Source organism: Adiantum capillus-veneris, chromosome 23 (assembly GCF_014529385.1).
Source record: "Adiantum capillus-veneris isolate H3 chromosome 23, ASM1452938v2, whole genome shotgun sequence".
Taxonomy (NCBI): Eukaryota; Viridiplantae; Streptophyta; class Polypodiopsida; order Polypodiales; family Pteridaceae; genus Adiantum; species Adiantum capillus-veneris.
The window spans coordinates 65,915,746-65,938,074 of NC_140953.1; the positions used below are offsets into that span (position 1 = coordinate 65,915,746).

General features: G+C 41.3%; 1 protein-coding gene across 1 annotated transcript; it reads left to right on the forward strand.

Moving 5' to 3' along the window:
* Window positions 1-19,833: 19,833 nt before the first annotated feature.
* On the forward strand, window positions 19,834-20,747 carry LOC147427895 (uncharacterized). The gene is made up of 3 exons (XM_086497061.1): window positions 19,834-20,010; window positions 20,220-20,329; window positions 20,624-20,747. Exons 1-3 carry the CDS (start codon window positions 19,865-19,867, stop codon window positions 20,680-20,682), a joined length of 315 nt encoding a protein of 104 aa, XP_086353187.1. The 5' UTR covers window positions 19,834-19,864; the 3' UTR covers window positions 20,683-20,747.
* Window positions 20,748-22,329: the final 1,582 nt, after the last annotated feature.

Consider the following 22,329-nt stretch of genomic DNA (forward strand, 5'->3'; position numbering starts at 1 on the left):
GTTTGTGACTGATCGACAAGGTCGACTTTCTTTGATATGACGATTTGTTGCACTTTTCTTGTTTGATTCATTCTCAGTGTGCAGTTGTTAATTGTATGCTCGAGCACGGCTCACTTGGTCTTCAAACATGTTGTTATGATCATTGAGCACGGCTCATTAAGTGCATACACCACTGTGGTGTTGAGTGCACCACTCCAGAGTTAACCCTTGCGACTTTTTATCATGCATGGCATGTATCTACTTACAAGGGAAATGTCCGAAGCACGGCTTTCATTTTTGTCCTGCTAAGATTTGGCGTATGCTAGGAGCATATTCATTGGGTAAATTTTTCCAACTGTATGGTATGACCATTTCATGGGGGTGCATAGGACAATTTCTAGTTATGGTACGGTAAGTGTAGGCAAGACCCATAGTTTGTCATGCAAATTTCTACAATAAAAGGTACAATTGGACAAGGTCCATTATCTGTGCATGCTCGACACAGTTGACTCTATTCGCTATGACATCTGTCGTCAATAGCATTTATTGGCAATGAGGCCAAACATAGTTATCTAAAGCATGGCCTTCTCCTGAGTACCTTGATAGAGCACCCTCATCAAAGGTTACATTTTCTACATATGACGGCAAGATATTTCAGGGCATGTATATGATATATATGCCAACTCTCTCTTGCATAACAGAGCTGGTTATGAGCTACATTTGAGCGAGTTTTCTTCCACGAAATCTCCGGAAAACTAGTTACAGCAACAACAACCACGTTAGCCAAGTTTGATTTTTTCTTGTTTTTTTCCATGTTTACACTTTACTTGGCAATTATTGGCATTGTGCAAAGCAAAGTGCTTTGACAATTTTCCGAAGCAAGGCTTCTCCCTTGTGCCGCGATACTGCCCATTGATTTGGAATCAAGGGCATTGGCACACAAGTTTGAAAAAACTGGTAGCATGGGGAATCCCTACAAGTTTCGACTATGCAAGGCACTTATGGTTGTGGCTCTCATGTTTAGAGGCCATCCCTTTTGCCGAGGGCTTACAATTCGGTGTGCACGGCATGCTAGTTTGGTGGATTCACTTCTACCACCTCATGAACGCTTTCGCTATAACACCAGATACTTTGTCAAGGACAAGATAAGTTTTTGATTGTTTACCATGATTTTTGGGTCGTCACAACCACATACACGGTAAGTGGGTCAGTTTGTGACTTGTTTGTGTTTTCCTATTACCTCTCTCGATGAGAGAGTCATAGCAGAAAATCGTTGCATGCTTATATGATAAGCTGCACGTTAGGCATAAGCTGCACAAGAGCATGGCAATCAACTATACAGGTCATAGTCGTTTAAGGAAAGTTCCTCAGCCCAGCATGCTCTTCTTCTCTCTATTTCTATCTTCTATAGAAGAATAATGAAAACTTTTACGAATATTTTGCTACATGTTTTGCACGTGAGTTAGCCTGAGCCAAGGTACTCTAACTCTCAGCTAGTAAGTGGCTAAGACGCCACTCCAATTAGTCTTTATCGGTTCCTCGATTGACTACTAATTTGTTATTGGCATAAGGGCTATGAGCCACACATGCTAAGAGCCATTGTCAGACCTAGGGTAAGATCCCAATGCTTACATTTCTTGGGTGATTGTTCTTCAGCTTCAACAGATCTACCCAGTGAAGTCCCCATTGATGTTAATGGCCAAGCAAGAGTCTCGCCATTCCAGATCTTTTGGGTTTTTTGTAAGCACAACATTTTTTTGGTGTGACACTCGAATTGAGTTTCTCACATCAACTGATCTATACCACGGAGTATAGATGCAACAAGCAATTGAGGCAGCATGGCTGTCCATAAGAGCTAGACATCTCACTTGTGTGGATCTCTTGCTCTCTCTATAGCACTACGACGTGTCTATGGATATACTTTTTGGGGTAAGACCCAGCGGTGGGTGGTTGTTACATCACCCCATAGGCATTAAGGATCACAGTTTGATTTCTCCCAGTTAGACTTTCAAGGAAAGAATTCTGCAATCTGCCACGCGGTAGCGGACAAATTCAACTTTTCAAGTTGATTTCAATCATTACGTACACGGTTAACTATGTTGGTTACTATTACCTGCTAGTTGAGCAGTTTCTACAAAGGGTCTTACCAAAGGGTCTGACTATGTAGATTTTAACCAAAGGGGTTGGATTGTAAGGGCAACACCCATGGTTCCCAGTGCAATGCTGTTTGTTTTTTCAGGTAGGAGACGTGCTCATCTCCGTTTGCATACGGAGAGGTGTAAGTGAACATTACGTTTAAATCTCATGGTACGCATCTATCGATTTGATGTTATTCCATTTTTAGTATGCTTTGCTTGGTTTTTCAAGACGTATAAGTATGCTTGAATGTTACAGAGCCATGCCAAGGGAATGTCGGCACAAAGTATTTTGGGCCAAGTGTCCATCTATTTTTCTGCCTTACGTTGTTACGAACCTATTTGTAGGGTTCAATTTGGCACATGTTGTCATATGGGATACAACATGGTCTAGGAACTCCAGGAGTTCGGTTTAGCCAGTGTGGAGCAAGATAATGAGGGTCCCTCTCTCTCTTGTCGTGGAGTGTTTTGCAGTTCCTCCACACCCAAGTACATCTTGTACTTAAAGGATGTTCTTTTTTACACATCCTTACATGATACATATTCCACATGTGGAGAATATGAGTCTCTGGGCTGACACTGGCTCCCTATTTCAAATATCTGTCACGACAAAGTCCCTAAGTGCTGGTCACATCTGTTTTCTAGACCATTTTTAGCACGACGTATCAGGAGCAATTTCGTGGCTAGAAATTGTCAAATACTTAGAATGACTTGTTAAGGTACAAGTATAGCTAAACAATATTACAGATGGTTGTTTATACATATAGCAAATGAAAAAGTTTCATTGTTTGTATCTAGAAGTGATCACTGTTGCACCTTCTATTATGATTCAGACGTTTAAGAAAAGCTTGCAAAAGATTGCAAATGAAAGTATTTAGTTTCTTTTCAGAACTATTTACATTCCTGTTAATGTGTGCTAGGCGCATCACATTTGCCATAAGTATTGGCAAGGATCACCATGGATATATAGGTTTGGATCTGTTTTTTGCTAAATGCATGCACACTAGGTGTTATGGGCCCTAGTGTTTAGCAAAGGCTGATTTGGAATAGCATGCATATTCCTCAACTTGTTGCTTATGAAGCATTTTGCACTTTATGTGCACTATCTCTATAAGATTACCTTTAAATCTACTAATCACCAATAGAGGTCATGGCTCGGTTTGGGTGTTTGTGGATTTTTTAAGTTCACCACGATGGTTATTCCACACATTGTTGATTCCTCAACAATGTTATACGCTATTGTGATTTGCCGTTTACCTGCCATCTGGGAAGATTGTCTGTAAACCGTGGGGGAAACACGCCTCAGTACTGTCAGTATCCAAGGGGATTGACAGATTACAAAGTGTAATTTTGGGCTAAAGGATACGCAAAGTGCATACATTAGCTTCATAACCATTTATTGCTCTTTTTGGAGTTTACTTACTATCAGTTAACGCATGTTACGACTAGGTAGTCTCTTCATGTATAACTCAGGTTCTCAACCTTGAACACTCATTAGGGTGGGGTTGTTTACTGATGATGAAGAAGAGGGCCAAGTCAAGGACTTAAAATTGGCTGATGAGTTATGTCAGCAAGTTACTTTCATGGAAAGTGGCAAGTTACTTTCATGGAAAGTGACAAGAGGTACTCTTTTTGGTACACCTATGTTGTGATAAACTCGTTTGCCATGCTCATGAGAGTTCTAAATGGAGTCTACACACTATGTTTGGATAGGAACTGGTACCATCAGATGGTTACAAAATGGACAACAATGTAGAAAATCAAGATGTTATTCTTGGTTTCATTGAACCTCCTACTGAACCGGGTTCCGCTCAAATGAACCGTTGGATCCATGTGGGATGTTACAGTAGAAAACGATAGTGTTCTTATGAAGATACCATCACTTGTGTTTTTGCAGACGAAAGCGCTTCTCCAAGGGGGGAGTAATGTCAGGACACGGGTAGGACCAGTCCGGGCCAAGGGCCAGGATGGACATGCAGTCAAGGGGGTCCCTATATATAGAAGGCCAAGGGCCTATATAGGGCATGGTTGGGTGGTGATGAGCATGTTCAGTTCCCATGTCCTTTCATTGGACAACGACAGGCACTCTTATAAATAAGCTCAAAGACTTGGAATTTGCAATATTCAACCACACAATCTTCCTAAAATATCGACGCATAAGCCTTGGATTACCTATCCAATTTTTCTTATATTTAAAATTTTTTAGACAATACGAATTTTTCCAAACTAACCTAGGCTCTGAACCCTAAGCTCTCATACTAGCTATGAGTTTCCCACCCCGTCTCACCTTGACATAACTGGAGGACACCTAACAATCGCTAGATCCTATGCGGAAGCAAACAAAAATTGGCTAAGAAGAAAACCAATGAATGGTCTCTCATCACTTAGTGAGTTGAGTCCAAGCCACCAGTGAAAGGAATCTAGCTCCACCCCACAGGGGAAGCATAACTACGTATTATCGATCCTAATCTCATCTTTCAGGAGGAGAAGAAACCTTGATGCCTTTTTTTCCGTAGCTTTCAGAGTCACGTACACCAAGTTCCTGCATCGCTCTAGCGTAATAGATATCTAATTTCGTACTCTATCACACAGGGTAGAGAGTTCCCGAGTGATCGGGCCCACCCGTCTCGTAGGCTTTGGCAACCTAAGTCAAGCCCCCACTTTCCACCCCGCACTCACACAAAGTCTTTGTGTGGCCTAATTACTAACACATTGTTGTTCAACACTTAGGGTTCCTTTTTATGATTTCCATCACAAGTTCATTAAGACAACCCTTCAAACATTGTCAAATCGGCACCAAAACATATCTTTCCTAAGAAAAAGTACTCAACAAACAATACTTCTTTAAAAATTCCAATGAGTCATGAGGACCTCCAGCGAGTGTTAACTCCACCCGCTGTCAACTAGCCGCCCATATAATCAGCCCATGATTCACCCAATTCATGGAGTAACTCTCCGGGTAAAATCATGTATCCACCTCATAGAAAGAAATCCATAGACATATCCACCGCATAGAAATCAAGTCGTGGATTTAGCTCCTGCGATAACTTCGCGAGCTACCTCCATGTGATCAGTAGGGGGTTCAGACTAAGTCGACATTGGAATAATGAATGAAACTTGTTTGAAATAGTTTTTCCTAACAACCATTCTTTCCTACCTCAAAACAACCTTTCCATAAAGCATTTCTTTCCTATTTACTTCAAACTTAAATCTAAATAAAACCTTTAAATACTAATGCCGTTGTCTCAGTTGGATTTCCAATATATTTCGGGGAGTTTAAACATTCCTAAAGTTATCGTAATGCAATGCTTATGGAAAAATAAAATCCATCCTACCTCATGAATTTCCTATTCGATGCCTCGTGAGATGGCCGGATTTTCCTCTCTCATCGGTGCTTTACCACTGTTTGCCATGTTGCTAGTTCCTGCCTCGCGGTCGTTAGCACCACCAAATGTGTCCTCTTGGGGGCCATATCTCACTACCTTGGGTTAGAAAAACTCCCAAGAAAGAAGGGATAAAAATATGGTGTCAAGTAACCATATCAACAATGATTAAGAATCCACAAGGATTAGGAAAAAGAGTACCTAATCTTACTCATAACAATACTCTATAGGAGAGTGCAATGAAATACTTTTAATCCATAGCTTTCCTCAATTAGAAGTTCATTTGAGTTATGGATAATCACACATAGACTTGTGTAAATCAATCATTGACAAGGAGGAAACTAGCTAAGAATAGTCGATATTCTGTTATGCACAAGTGATTTAGAGTAAAAGAATTCTTTCCCTAATTAGGTATCTAATGTTACATAGAAAGGAAGGTAATTCTTCCCTAATTAGTCACTTGACCATGAATGAAGAAAACAAGCTTACCATAAACACACATGCATAATCTTTACCATAATATTACCTTAACTACATCCACCATAGCAATATAGGAATCACATCCATGCATCACTTTTGACTCATCAATACTATGCACAATGTATGCCCATAACCATGCATAGGCTTGGGTAAAAGAGAGGATCAAAATCTACTTTACCATGCATAAATATGTGTAATTAGATTAGTGCAAATAGAACTCTAATCATACATAATCTTTAATGCACAAAGGAACGTAATCATGTAAAAATTTAATGCACAAAGAGAGATTGATTTCACCCTTTAATCATGTATTAACTACAGCATAAGAGGGAAGATTAATTCCCTCTTAATCATGTACTAAAATCACATAAGTGGGTAGGAAACAATTAAACATTAATTATGCATAATTAAGAGAATTTAGATCTCCTTGAGAGATTAAGGTAGCTTTAGTGCTCCTTAATCCGGCAAGGAAGGGAATGATCAATAGGTACGAGTCTATTGATAATCACTCACATTAATAGGCACTAGGGAGTAGAAATCTTGTTGTAACAAGTTAGCAAAAATAATAGAATAGGGTAGGCTCAACATAGTTCCTCCAGAGAGAAGAGGCTATGAAGCAATTAGAGTAACATAGCTTGAATTAGTCACCTTGATTAAGCCACCTTTTGTGTGCTAATTGATGTAGGTAAGCTCCTCCAATGGAATCTCCGGCATCAACACTTTCTTGTAAGACTTGGGGGTTGTGTGTCTACTAGAGAGGGGTGAGCTACACTTATATAGGCATCCCCCTCAAGGAGGGTCGATTTTCCTTGCCAAAACCGGAGCTAGAGAGCCCATACACACACACGCACACGCACCTCCAAGTGCCATGCTAGGTGTGGGGCTTTCCTAGTGAGGTGGCCTCACTTGCCTATACTCCCTCTCTCTTTCTCTCTCTCACATGCTTGCAAAATTCGATTTCCACAAGGGGAGGTAGCGCTAGCTTTTTGCTATTTTTGAGGGGGTGTGGTGTCCTAAGCCCATGCTCCATTGCCCATACTAGGCCACACCTCACTCTTGACCCATGTGCTACCTTATCGAGGCCATGCTACATTCTCCATGCCTAATCTAACACTTGTCACAAGACTAGCCATGCTTATGACCCATGGCCATACATGATGGGGACACATGCCCATGCATACCCATGACCATGCATGCAGATCCACAATCATGTCATACATACCTTAGAAAATATCAACCTTAGGCTAACTAGACTTATACTAACCCAAATTCAATTCTGAAACTTGCTAACTCGAGACAGACCTGTAGGTAATAGATACGACTACCTGCCATAAATAGCAGCCTTCAACGTCTGGACCCTATTTTTAAGAAAATCTAGGTTGGTGCACAGTTTGACGAGCCGGTCGACCCTCGACCATACCGGGGGTCAAAAACTTTCTGTTTTTGGAAATTATACACAAAAATTGAATTTTACCAGAATTAAAAGTTCTACAAGAATTTCAATGTGGAAAGGACATCTGATCACTAGAAATTGCTAAAAATAGCAACTTTTTCCAAATTGATATTTAGGCTTAAAATTTTACGTAGGTGGCCCTCTTCTAGGGCAGGTAGAGACCTTACATAACTTCCTTACCTCACTCACCACCACTTAGGAGCTCCCTAAAATTTCTACCCACAAGCTCGATTCAACTCCAAACACCTCGACTTACGAGCCCTTGCCTGTCCGCAGACACTACAAGGTGAGTCAAGTTAATCAACACTTGAAAGCACACTCAATGGTGACCAAAATATACAAGAAAAACCATCAAAAGTCAAAAACTCAAAAATCCAAAGACAAAAGGCCTCTCTCAAACCATTGCAAAATCTTCACCTAACTCCACTTTGTTGGACTCTTTGGAGTAGCGCCAACCCGAATGGCACCGATACAGGGTCAATAGTCTTGCAAAAAACCGTACCTTCTTCCCTCAATCCCTTGCACACACACATCCATGGAAACTTCCATAGACTCTCCCAAGTGCAAAATTGAAGAGAGAAAGCTCCCATTCACTCCTCCACGCACTCAAAAACAGGACGCAAACGTGGCAGGACTGCAGTAGACCACCTGTAGGAACCCTGCTTCCTCCCACACACTCGAAAATAGGACGTGAAAGCGATGGGACTACACTAGACCACCTGTAGGAACCCTGCTTTCTCCCACACATAGAGAGGTGAAAATGTTGATATTTGAAGCATCGTGAGTGATGTAGCAATTTGAAGCATTTTCACACCATTTTTTACCCTTTTTGACCCAGGTTTGGCCGGTTTTGACCCTCAGCGGGCATTTTTCTCAAAGTAACCCCAAACGAACTCCAAAATTCACCAAATTTTGCACGCTTGATCCTTGATACCCAAATCACTTTTTCAATCCCCAGATTCCATTTTTGACCACTTCTAGGGCGGTGCACGCATGACCGCAGATCAGGCACTCCAAATAGACAGTTACCGCATGTGCCAAACTTCTTGGGTGGGATGAGGGTGCCCACATCTCCCATTTGCATTATTTACATTCTATAAAGTTTAAACACGTTCCCTAGAACCAAAAGAAGCCACTCAGGATCAGCTTCGATACCCTATCCGGGTATGTACGTGTGTCCGACTGTCGGTATGCAAGCATGAATATTTACAATGTGCACACGTTGCACCATGTTTGAAACTCAAAACCACTTTGCAAATCTCCCAAATACATGTATTTACATCCATTTGTACATATGAACATGCATGTACACACTAGTTTTGTAAATACAAAAAGTGGTTTATCATCATTGGCCAACCTGTCTAGTGATTCTTCTTAATCTATCCGCTTCCGTTTCTTCCTCTTCTTCTCTCTCTTTTTCTTCTTCGAATGGTGGGGGGAGGGGGTCAAGTTGGAAGATTGTTGCCACCTCAACAATCTCCATGAAAGCCCCAATCCGTAACAGTAATTTCATCAATTACCAAATGAGACATGAGTCATAGCTAGAATGCAACTTAGGTAGGTTTTCACAGAAGGAAGGGAGAGTTGAAGTGGACGTCAACTGATTCTCTTTTTTATCTCAATGCTCACGAGCAGCAAGAGTTTGAGGAGAGAAGGGTTGTCATGTAATGGGAGTGAGAAGAGAGAGAATGAGAGAATGTCTTCGTTGAGCCAACACTACCAATTTTAGCAGAGTTAGAAAGCACAAGATTTATTCAAACTTGTTGTTGAGCTCCGCTAGCAGAGTGAAACTCTGCCATGCAAATGCGCTCTTAGTATTTTTTATAATCTACAAGTATAATACACTGAAGTGCAAACTTTATTCGTTATCCCCCACCTGTTTCATTGACATCATCTAACGATTGTGGTTTCAGCCCTTGCTCATGGTAGTGTGCAACATTTACAGGAGGGATAGGGCACATGGTACAAGTGGAGCTGCATGCGAACATCTTGCAGCCAACACAGCTAGAGACGCATAGAGAATTGTTGAGGAAAGTATATTATCTTGGATAATCAAGTAGACGAAGATCTTGGCGAGTGAGAGACAGTGAGAGGGAGCATGTGGTGGGGTGTGAAGCTGCTAACCACAACGAGCAGGGCCTATGCGTTGGGCCAAGTCAATCCCAAGGTGATGGTAGAAGTGGGCAGGCTATGGTACAAATGCATAAGCACACAAATGACAAGGATGGCCTTGATGCTAAGTTGTGTGTGTGTGTGTGTGTGTGTGTGTGTGTGTGTGTGTGTGTGTAGCTGTTTTACCATAAATAATAAGACACAATTGAACTTTTACATTCAAAAGACAGCTGGCTTTAGAAAAACGAAAAGATAAGTACAAAAACAACTCAGTTTTAGAATTATTTTTGTACAATGTTTGTAAGAATGAGGCCTCATTCCAGTATACAAATAGCAAATGAACTTCACAAATAGTAGATGAGTGTGTAATCCAGTGTAGGACAGCTTGCCAAAGTCAAAAAAACCTTCCAAGATAAGATAGAGTCCTTACTTGCATCCATCCAAATAAGACAACAGATATGTTAGCCTTAGATGTGTTTTACATGTATTAATGGACTATACCAATTGTTATCCATGTCCATCTTACAAGATTTTTTTGAAACCTTTCCAAGCTAAGTCCGTAGTAATTATGTGGACCAATGTTTTTTCAAAACGAACCCAAAGTTTTTTTAAATTTAGAGAATAATTTTATATCATTCTGATTAGAAGGCCATCACCCCTTCTAATCCAAGTGTCTGAATCCCCCCACTTTTATTATCACAGTTAATCTTCCTAGATTAATGAAAGCACCATCATATGAAAAAAAGGTTTTCATTTGTATAAAAAATTCTCATAATAGTTCCAAACTGTCATAGGCTACTTCAATGTTTGTTTTAAGTTGGGTAAATTTTAGGCCCACCATGTTATCCAAATCCACCGGTTTGCAAGTCTACCGAGGTAGCAAGATGCCCTTGGTGAATCAAGTAAGAACATGAGTCTAGCTAAAAGAAGAATTATGCTACACAGTTTCCAAATCCGTATGTGAATGAAAGAGGAGCTCCTTGCAGTTCTTTACCACAACGATTTTAGCCATTCAATAGTAATTGAAAGTAGTAAGGCCAAAGAAAATCATCAAACACCCGTAATCAGCAGGGCCAAGCCTTGTTTTTACCATTTAGAAAAACTCATAATGTCCATGTAAATATCAATATGCAGTAACTCAACCAGGACTCAAGAACAACCCCCATAAAAATCTTCATGGAATGCAGTCATGGCGACTTCCCATGCCATGATAGTGTTACATAACATTGTGAAATGGTAAAACCCCCTTTTGCCTCATAAAACCAATCTACGCAGTGGAAGGCAGTAGACCAGAACAAATAACAAGCACCAAAGGGAACAGCAACCTCTAGTGAGACAGCAAAAAATATAAAGTAACATCCTTTCTCCTGCCATAAAGACATGTTTCAGTACAGCAGTACCGTGCCACATGTCCCTTTTATTCACAACAATTATTCACTACCGGTGTGCAGAGGGTGGAACAACACCACAATATTTCAAGCTCCCGTCAATATCAAAACCATAAGGTTATCAAGTCAAAGAATAATAACCCATGCAAAAAGGCACAAATAGCATGCCAACCTGCAATCCAATTAGTAAGTGCCAAAAAAATTGTTGTGTTCGAACCAGTTACCAGGGCAGAGCCGTAACCAAACCAATGGTTAGTCACCGAACAGTAGCTAGTAGGTAGGTTTTCCACTTTTTTTGAAAACAACAGAGTTTTAAAAGCAGCCGCAGGTAGTAAGCCATACCAAAAAAAGAAAAGAACCATCAGTGTGGAATCCTCAACAGAAATAACGCAACACAGATAGCAATGAGGATCCCAATATTTGGATTAAAGCCTTGTAGAAAAAACCATTTGTTCCTTATTATACAGTGAGAAAACTACTCAAGGTGTCATGCCATCTAACGCAGTACAGAAATTTTGCCCTAAAAAATAGGTGTGAAAAAAGATCATGAGTAAAAATAACAGACCTGTGTTACTTGTGTAGTGAGCTCCATTCTTTGGTGCAGTAGAGAGACAGAAACGCAATACTTCTCTATGTAAAAAACGGAGCACAAACAAAGCTACGTGAGGGGCAGAGTTGCACCCTCACCTTTTAAGAGGAGGGAGGGAGGTTGCCATAACTACATAGCGTGCAGATTTCCATGAGTGGAGAGATCCCTAACAGAGATAGTGAGGCCGCCTGCAAGGTGTAATGAAGAGGCAACCCAAATGCTTTCACGATCGGGTTAACCCGAGGTAGGAGCATGATGTAGTACTCATGCTTTTGTAAGGGCTATGCCCCATGGTGGAGACTATAGATGGTATGTTTTAGTAAAAACCCAAGAGTTTAAGTAAGCTTGGGATTGCTTAATAGGTAAGTGATATAGTGTGTGTGTGTGTGTGTGTGTGTGTGTGTGTGTGTGTGTGTGTGTGTGTGTGTGACAATTAGCCCGACCAGACAAAAATTGCTACCCCAACAGGTCCCTTAAGTTGGGCCAAGTCCCATGGACTTTATTTGAAGTGAAGCTTTTAGGAGTTAATAGAAAATAAGCTAGGATCTCTAAATTACCATTGCGTGTGTGTGTGTGTGTGTGTGTGTGTGTGTGTGTGTGTGTGTGTGTGTGTGTGTGTGTGTGTGTGTGTGTGTGTGTGTGGCAACTTGATTGTAAAACTAAGCTTCAGCTTTTATACTACCAGATGCAATACAAATCCAAGTGCACCAACATGCAAATGAAGCCATAAAAAAGGACCAATTTTTAAGCTAACAAAAGCCCAAAATAACGATTAAACTAAAGGGTATCTATTTTGATTCTCTTCAAGCTCCTGAATGTTAGGAATGGGATCGTGCTAGCTAGGGTGGATGAAAGAGAAACATAGTGCAAGTGTGTGAGTGTGTGTGTAAGCAAGATTATCACTCAAGTGAATTAGATTCCAAGATAGAATTAGCTTGGACTCATAAACACAATCTTGAGTATTGACTTAGCTTAGCACAGGCTCACCATAGACAAAGCATGTAGTGCAAACTTGAACTGTGTGGTTTATTCATGAAAGTGAGATTTGAGTAGCTCTACAACTTGACTCCATTACATGTAGGATAATTCCTCCTCTTCCCTCCTTCACTCAGACTTTAGGACAAAGCTCACACTTTACAATCCTCCCCTTGAGGGTTGGACTAAGACAAAATACTGAAGATGCAATATCCACACAGGATGATAAGTTGGTATCCACACATGCTGACAAAATCCACACAAGATGATAATATCCACATAGCAAAATAGAAGTCCTCCTCTACAAGTAGAGAGGTTGCATCCTCAAAGTACGTTGTCACAAAAGACAAAATTTTTATCGCCTTCGTCTTCTACCATGTGAGTTGACCCTTTGATAGGTCTCTTCCCTTCGTAGCTTCTATTGTTGCTTCTACTACTTCTGCTTTCTCCATTGCTACTACCTCCATTTGAGTAGCATTGAGAAGGAGAGTGTCCCTTCTTACCGCATTTTTTGTTGCAAGGTTTGTTTGTGTAGCAGTCTTTCGCTACATGTCCCATTCTTCCACATTCATAACACTTTCTTCCAGTTGATGATGTCGATGGCAAATATCTTCCCCTTGAGAATGTCCTGACATAAGCCCGTCCTGATGATGTTAATGAACATTTTTGCTTTCTTTCTTCTACTTGGATTGAATTGATGACATCTTGGAAAGGTGGAGCCGATCCTTTTTCTTCAAGAATTGTGACTAAGTGGTCATAGGAAGGTGGAAGTGAACTTTAATAGTACGGCCACTTTGTCGTCTTCTAGTACTTCGACTTTGATGTAAGTGAGATGTGTGACAATTCTCTTAAGCCTATTTACTAGACTAGAAATGTCCTCCCCTTCAGTCATAATGATCTTGTAAAGTTGTCTTTTGAGACTAACTTTACTTCTTTTGGCCCTGGCTCCAAAATTACTTTCTAGGACATTCTAGGCTTCATGTGCATGCTTACATTCGTCTATGAAATGCACGTAGTTGTCATGGAAAGAGGTGATGATTCTTCCTAATGCTTGTTCATCTTTGGCCAAATTTTGTGCATTTTCTATGAGTGTAGATGCCCTAGTGTGCACTCCATCGGGTTTGGCTTGTTGCTCTAAGGCAGTGTTGATGATAGACCATAAATATTTTTTCATTAGGTAACCCCTTACTTTGTTTTCCAGGTGCGAAATCCCTCCCCGTTGTACTTCTCAATTCCCTTTTCCCCCATTGTACTAATAGAGGGGTCTTAACTTAGGAGACTCTCCTAGCCAGTGTCTACCTCTTTACACGGGCACAAAATTCCCCTTTGAAAATGATAGAAAAATTATTTGCAAATTATTGTGCTTGTTTGCAAATCTTTAGGGCTCATTGCAAAAGAGAGAGAGAGAGAGAGGAATCCCCCTTGGTGAAGCTCCTCTTCACAAAGTGATGGAAGGAAAAAAACAATACAAGGGTTGATCTTTCTTTGCTTGTTTGGAAAGCACGTCTTGAAGTTACCTTTGAATTTGTGAGACTTTTGAATTTTTTGAAACGCGAGTCATTTGCTTGGAGCTGGGGAATTTGAGTGCTCCTTTAGCTTTGTCTCCAGGTGAGAATCGGTCCTTTGTAGGCCTTGATGCGAGTGGCAGCCCGTGTGAATACCCCCTTGGAGTGGATGGCCCTTGGGGAGTCAATATAGGCGGGAAGCGAGGCCCTATTGGGGCGGACTCTAAAGGGAGATGGCCCTTGGAGAGTCAACACAGGCGAGAAGGGGGGCCCTATTGAGGCGGACCCGAAATGGCTTTAGAAAATAGCTCACCGCAGGACATCTGGTCGATCGAAAAAAGGCTAGATCCAGGGCTGGTGATCACTCACTAGCAGGATATGAGGCTACGAATGCCCACAGACGGCGATGGTAGCGCACGAGCGACCGAAAACGGTCCAGTCCGGACCTAAAAGTGCTATGAAGTTTGCTTTATCGCCTTTGTTGAAATCCGGGCAGGCGTCCAATTGAGAGAGGAGACTTTAGAGGGGGGGCCTTCCCACGTGGGCCTTTTAAAATGAAAAACAATCCAAAAAGATTTAGAAACGTCCATTGAGCATTAAACGCATAAGGTTTCACATACACACACAAATTTTTTACAACTGCACGTCTGCAGGAAACCAAAATTTGAGGCTTGTGAAGCTTGAAGTTTGTTCAAGGTATTTATTGATGAAGTCTAGCTCAAAATTTGTGTGGATGGGCTTGATTGAAAGCTTTTGAGAAGGGCTACGCACACACACCAATGGTAAATGCCAATTTTGTTAAAATAATGGGCAAATTTTGAACGCAAAATGCAAGTTCCTAATGGAACATTAATGAACTTTGACTCTAATTAAGCTTCCAATTACACAGTGAGTAGTGGTTCAAGAGTCTTTAACTCAAGAACATGCTCATGCTAGCCAATGGAGTACTAATCATGCATGCAATATTCAATAGGGGAGAAAACCTAATGGGTCTAGCTAATAAAGGTTAAGGATTAATAATCATATTGACACACAAATACAAAATATCAAGCCTGCTAGCATACCCGTGCTCTGATACCACTTGTTAGGAATGGGATCGTGCTAGCTAGATGGATGAAAGAGAAACATAGTGCAAGTGTGTGAATGTGTGTGTGAGCAAGATTATCACTCAAGTGAATTAGGTTCCAAGATAGAATTAGCTTGGACTCATAAACACGACCTTGAGTATTGACTTAGCTTAGCACATGTTCACCATAGACAAGCATGTAGTGCAAAATTGAACTGTGTGGTTTATTCATGAAAGTGAGCTTTAAGTAGCTCTACAGCTTGACTCCATTATATGTGGGATAATTCCTCCTCTTCCCTCCTTCACTCAGACTCTAGGACAATGCTCACACTTTACACTAAACAATGAGCAAACCCTATGGTACAAAGGCGATAGGTTCATGTATTTAGGGAACCATGAGATGTTCTCGATATGACTGCATGAGGTTTGCATTGATACATGAGGACAACGACTAAGCCAACGTCTGTGCATCTTTCCAAATGTGCATCGTCAAATGTATTGAGCTCCCAATGCATTCAAGTCAGACATGCGGCTTTTAATGTAAAAGCAATGGAATCACCCTGCTAGAAGTCATAAGCTGCCCTTATCACAAGCTCATCACAAGCAATAACATTCTCATAGCCTTACATATTAACCATCTTGAAGGCATGTGGTGATATGCGAGCAATTGACATTGGAAAAGTAGTTCATGATGAGATTGTTAGCCTCAGCCTACCATTGAAGGTAGAAAGTTGGAACTTAATTCTACCTCAACCTCACAACTTTAGAGATTCTCTCTCTCTCTCTCTCTCTCTCTCTCTCTCTCTCTCTCTCTCGTCATTTTTTAAAAGCAAAGCTTGCAATGGTGCATATATTGGGCCAATTCATGATGGGCTACATTTACACTTCAAAGATTTGCATTGCACGTGCATGGCTTTCAAGGGTTACATATAGTAGCTCCTAAGTCAAAGGTTGAAAAGTGGAGAAAGCTGGAGATGATAGGGCCATGATTTTAAAATTGGTTTAAGCATATGGTTTTGGTTTTGTAAATAATTTCTCTATTTTGCTACCACCATCGTCGAAGGCGGCGGGAATCCCACTTGTAGAAAGTGAATTCTCCAAATCAAAAGAGCTCATGGTGAGCCATTATATGTTGTACAACTCCCTTGTTTTCCTCTTTTTATGGACTTCCCAATTCCTCCCCCAATACTAAACTTACTCTCTTTCCCATCTAGACAAAGCTCCCGACCTCCCTTTGCAACTCTCTTTCCCATCTAGACAAAGCTCCCGACCTCCCTTTGCAACTCTCTTTCCCATCTAGACAAAGCTTCCAAACTCCCTTTGCAATACCTCCCCTTTAGAATGTCCTTGGCAATCCCTTTAGAAAAAGTTTAGGGGGGAGCCCCTCAACCCAAACCGGTAAACAACAAGTTCTCATGGAGCTTGATGTCACCAGTAGCTTCATGAGATCTTCAATCAAAGAGATGGTGGAAACTCCCTCCATTCGAATGTTACAAACACAATTCTAAGGCACGCTTGTATTTTAGTACTACGAGGGGACCTCATAAGATCTTCAATCAAAGAGATCATGGAAATTCCCTCCAATAGAATGTTACAAACACCTTTCTAAGGCATGCTTGTATTTTAGTTCTCCAAGGGACCTAATGAAGGGATTTCTAATGGAAAATTTCTCTAGGATTTTTCCCTCTCCTTGTCCTATTGAAGAGGGATCTAAGAACCTCCAACAAAGGAAGTCTATCGCTCCTCCTCAGCTACAAGAAGAAGCAAAGGGAGGAGTAACATGTTTGCTTTGCTTGTCTCGTTAGAGAAGGTGAGGGAAAATCTTTAGCATCAAAGTACAAGTGGCAAGGCTTGACACAAAATTGGCCCTATTGGATTCACAAGAGAGAATATCAAATGATTTCTAAACAAGCATGGTGTACCTAGTGGAGTCACAATAAGCTTTCTCACGAAGATCTCTTCTTTTCTCCTTTCACACATAACCTTATTTAGCTTGTCTTCCATAACCATTAAACTAAGGCCCGTGCCAAAAACATCTATATCAAGGTGTCTAATGTTCAGTTGGACATGCGGAGCTAGCCACCATAGCATTGTCATACTAAGACATGGTTGTTTGCCAATGATGATACTGCTTCAAGCTAAGGCAAGAATGTTGTTGAAGCATAAAAGCTACTCTCTTCTCTCTCACTCTTTGTGTCAATTGTAAGAGTCTCTCTTTCCTCATGTCTCTACAACTCTCTCTCTCTCTCTCTCTCTCTCTCTCTCTCTCTCTCTCCCCGTGTGTGTGTGTGTGTGTGTGTGTGTGTGTGTGTGTGTTTGTTTTTAAGGATGAAGAGGCCTAAGTGATCGTCAAAAGTGAAAGATGTAGAAGGAGACACACAAGAAAAAGCAATACCAAGGAAGAGGAGGAGCGTGGTCACCTTACAATGAAACCTTTATATATATATATTTATTTATTTATTTATTGACAACCACACAAAAAAATGCAAATTATTGCCATGCTTGTGCCGAGCCATGACATCTCTAGGAGGTCACTAATACATCGGCTAATAGGGGAGCCAACCCATGGCCAACGTAGGGTCCTTATCTATGAGAGTCAGTTATTGCAGGGCCAATTAACATGTTCCATTCATCAGAGTTCTTACATTTCCCAAAGGCTAGGATTGCCCCCCAACTTTCTTGTATTATCTCTATGGACCTGGCTGTTTCCATGGTGCTGTCAAATATATGACCGTTCCTAGCCTTCCAGACCTATTTGAGGTAGCAGAATCTAACAATTTGTGTGGCAATAAGCAACTCCTGGCTTAAGCAGCTCCTAGATTTTCAAAACCTTCCCTCCCAAGAACAGATCGTTCTTATAGAAGCCTATCTTCCAGGTCCTTTGCACCCATTTGCATATCTTACTTGCAAGACCGCTTATTGCAGGGTATTCCTTGAATAAGTGGGAGAGGTCTTTCGCTAGCCTTTCTGCATTGAGAGCATCTATCCGAGCCAAATCCCCTGGCTAGAGTCTTCACCCCAGTCAGCAAGGCTCCCCACATTACCCTCCAGAGAAAGACCTTCATATCGAGTGACCACTGTGGACACTAGATGTTCTTGGTGACTTCCTCACATCTTACTCTGGCCAATTCATGCCCCATTGTTTAATGGAAAGAACCAATCCATCGAAGCCATAAGTGTGTGGTACACTTCTTTGGTTTGAGGCTTAAAGAAGTGTTTGTCCTTCGGCCATCGCCATGCTTTCCATTCAAACTCGGACTCACAGCTAGGTAGGCACCAGTTGTCCATCCGTTCCACGGCTCTGTTGATCAATAGTCTTTCAACTCCATCAAGGATGTACTGAAGAACCATTTGGTATGTTCTTTCCACCGGTTTACAGCTATAATCTCATAGTTGGTCCAGATGTCATATGCCTTTGTTATTGATCTTTCTAGCAGCTTCCCTCCAAAATGGATTGAGAGAGATGCTTCCCACCTTATAATGCAACTTATATTCTACTATTAAGTAGTCATTTTGTTTGATAGAATACTCATAGTGCAAAAGGTTTGTGATCAAGACTAGCACGTATACAAGGACGAATCTATTTTCAATTGCCACTCTAAAATATATGTGAATGAATGTCTTTGCATGTGTGAAGAAACATGCCTTGTTCATTGCATGCTCAAGTTTTCAAAGTGTACATGACATCGAGGTTTATTGGCCTGGAGATGTGGAATTATACTCGCCCCAAATTGATTTCCTTGTCCCTCGCTATAATAGCAAAAGGCCTTAGAAAGCTAGATGCCTTGCGTTGGGCCTATTCAATATATCCAATTTGGCCATAATTTGTGAATTTAGCCTTAGAGTAGCTTCAATGTTGGATACCTCCCCATAACAAAAGGCACGCGACAATAGCATGGATACCACATGTCACTTTGGTTACAAAAAACTTCAACATGGATACTACATGTGAGCTAATGGTGAACGTGAAAGTCAAGGTCTCTCGTTTGTTTTCGTTCTCGTTGATCGTTGAGTGAGTGTGTGTGTGTGTGTGTGTGTGTGTGTGTGTGTGTGTGTTTGTTTTGGTTGTGGCGTGGTTTTTTTTTTGGGGGAGAGGGGGGGGGGGGGGGGGGAGAGAGTGTGTGGGGGGGGGGGGGTGAAGTAGCATTTGATGGATGTCTTTCCATGCGCACGTGCACGCGTGCGTGCACACACACACACACACGAAGAAAGGAGGGGATAAGATGCCCAAACTCTAACTATACCCTTTTGAGGTGCAATTAGCGGAGGAGGGAGGGAGTAACTCATAACTTTTACTAAACCCTCCCCCCCCCCCTCTCTAGGCATCTACTAACCTAATATGGCGGAGTACATAGCCCTTTACACGTGTCTGTTTCTGCGAGATGAAAGCTAAACTCCAAGTGAGATGAAGGGGAGCGGAAGAGAGAGAGACACGGCCGGCAATACTTGTACCCTAGATGTGTGTTTTGAGAAGAGAGAAGGGAGGGGGGGGGGGGGGGGGGGGGGGGGGGCATAATACGAGTACACTTGGTATTAGTGTCACGTGACGAGACTTACACATTACGAGTTTCCAACGATTTCTCTAATGCCATCTCAATCTCATTACAAATTTGTGTGGATCGTGTTTAGATTGAAATGGTGGGGCTTTATTACAATTTTGTGTGAATACAATCTAAAGTTGAAATAGACAACCCCCCCCCCCCCAAACAACACGCACACATACAAATGTGCTTCTTGATAGAGAAAATTTACACGGGGTACTGAATATGAGAGTGGGACCACTGCGAAAAGCGCCAAGAATGGAGTTCGAAGCTATTGCAATGTATCTCTCTCTCCTTCTCCTTCTTCTTCTCGGCACATTTTCTCGGATACAAGAGAAATATGAAAGATGCGATTGGGAATCGAACTTGAGTCTTTCCGCCCACGCATCCACCTTAATCGTTAGGTTATGGTCCCATTACCCCTTTTGCTCAGTAATTTTCCCACGTTTAGTACATTGAAAAAACTTGGTGTAGAAGTGAAAAGAAATCTGTTATTCCTTGATGACATTTTCTACGAACTTGAACTTTACTTGATTCTACAGGAAAGAGAGTTAGAACTTTTTTTGTGAAGGCAACTTGTCTGTTAAATATACCTGGCAATGTTTTCCACCAGGTTGACTCCGCACCGCGTTGTTAAGGGGAAGCGCTTCAAACGAGAGAATGTGAAGCTCGCTGCTCTACGCGGAATCCTCTTCTCGAGCCCTAATCTCCTTCCTCATTGCGGTAATCCTTCATCTTTTCTGCAGAAGATATTCATGAATATGGCTATGTCTTTCTGTTGTTTCAACGGTACCCATTTGTTCATTTCGGGTGCATTCTAACTCTGTGATTTCGCCTTCGCGACCCATCACTTTAGCTTTCCTTCATATTGTATATGGCTATGTCTTTCTGTTATTTCAATGGTACCCATTTGTTCATTTCAGCTGCATTCTAACTCTGTGCTTTTGCCTTATCACTTCGTTCCGAAAAGCCCTTCTTTCTGCTAGCAGAGCTCATTCCGCATTTAATTGCTTGCAGGGAGCTCGGATCCACATGAGCAGAGGATACTTCTTGTGATATGTTCCATCCATCTTTAGTAGAAGATAGCTAAACCCTAGAAAAGGCGTGGTTTTCGCAGATACGCTTCGTAGTCTCTAATGGATGCTCGCCGGCAACAAACGGACCTTGTGACAGGGAGAACATTCACTACGTCTGCCTCGGTCGGCTCATATTCACAATCCCAAATTAGTCCCTACTCGCAGCCACACCTAGAGTATTGTAACAATTACAGTAGCAACAATTTCAATGGCAACGTAAGCCACAACAAGGTGACCAAATCAAAGAGTGCATCGTCTTGGAATTTGGATGACCCCGAGGGCAAGAGGAGGCGCCGCGTTGCATCTTACAAGGTCTACACTGTGGAAGGCCGAGTGAAGTCATCCCTTCGCAAAAGCGTGCTATGGTTCAAGAATAAGTACCTTGAGATGCGCTACGGATGGTGGTAATCCTACATGTATTCAATTCTGCTGCTCTCCATGTGTAAGATGGTGAATCAAGAAGCTATCTGCACTTTGGGTGGTTGAATGTGTGCAAGACAAGTTGAGATGTCCGCTTCAGATGCCTTCTTGGGGACCTTGTACAGGTTTTTTGGTATAATCTGATGTATTTGTCTTGTTGCGTGCGATCGCAAATAAGGATGATTCTTACTGTCTGCACTACCAAGATCGGATTCATATCTCATAGTAAGAATACTATGAGCTTTTTCTTTTAACGATTTTCAGGTATGATGTTTTCGCATTCCATTTCGTAAATTGTCGCCTACGATATTCGAGTACACTGTTTTGTGGGTATAAAGCGTTCCAGGCAAATTGTTATTTCTGCATTTGTGTGAGGGAAATGGATGACTATTGCAAGAATCGATTTCTTTATTTCAGGTTCGGATCTTTGTACTTCTTTGGTTTATTTTAGCCTCTTCTTTGTTACGTTCGTAGTAGTATTCTTTTCCAATATTTAGCTTACATTAGGATTTAAGAATTTGTTCCTTTAGAAGTTGTTGTGTGGAGTTTGATTTCTAGGATTAAGTCTTTGAGATGTCTTATCCTTGTTAATTTAAAGTTGTGTTTCAAGTTTTAGTCAAGTAAGCTGCTTCAAGTCATTTTGCTTATACCTTCTTTGACAACAGTTTTAAGAGATGTCTTATCCTTGTTAGTTTAAAGTTGAGTACTTGTTTCAAGTTTTAGTCAAGTAATCTGCCCCAACTTATTTGCTTATTCCTCCTTTTTTTCCCTTGCTTTTGTAGTTTTGTGAGTGTTTTATCCCCTCTTATAATTCGTGAGTTCAACTCTTTGGAATTTATGAAGGTGTATATAGATATCCTTATTTCAAGAATGGGTATTTGTGCTCAACTGACGGTTTTGCACAAAATGGGTGAGCCACAATACTAGTATTTGAGATTGGTAAGTGACATCAAAATACGTGTGTGTTCTATGAGGTGAATTGTATAGTCTGGCTTGTTTTTACTCTTACTCCCCTTTAATAGGTATCTACTCAGGGTGCTTTCTTGTTTGGTGTTCTTCGAATGACATCAGAATACCTGTGCGTTCTATGAGGTTAGGTGTATAGCCTAGATCTTGGAAATGCAAGGGGCTTGTTTTTGAGACTTGATGTCCTTTAATAGGTATCTTACTCAGGGTCCCTTTCTAGTTCAATGTTCTATTTGCTAGTGAAGCTCTTTAAAGCTGTTA

What these genes read in the sequence shown, in the direction of transcription:
- LOC147427895 (XM_086497061.1), top strand. Translation starts at nt 19,865, where the DNA reads ATGGAGTTCGAAGCTATTGCAATGTATCTCTCTCTCCTTCTCCTTCTT. An exon ending in GCATCCACCTTAATCGTTAG is followed by an intron (nt 20,011 to 20,219) that starts GTTATGGTCCCA and finishes GTTTTCCACCAG; the next exon opens with GTTGACTCCGCACCGCGTTG. An exon ending in TAATCTCCTTCCTCATTGCG is followed by an intron (nt 20,330 to 20,623) that starts GTAATCCTTCAT and finishes AATTGCTTGCAG; the next exon opens with GGAGCTCGGATCCACATGAG.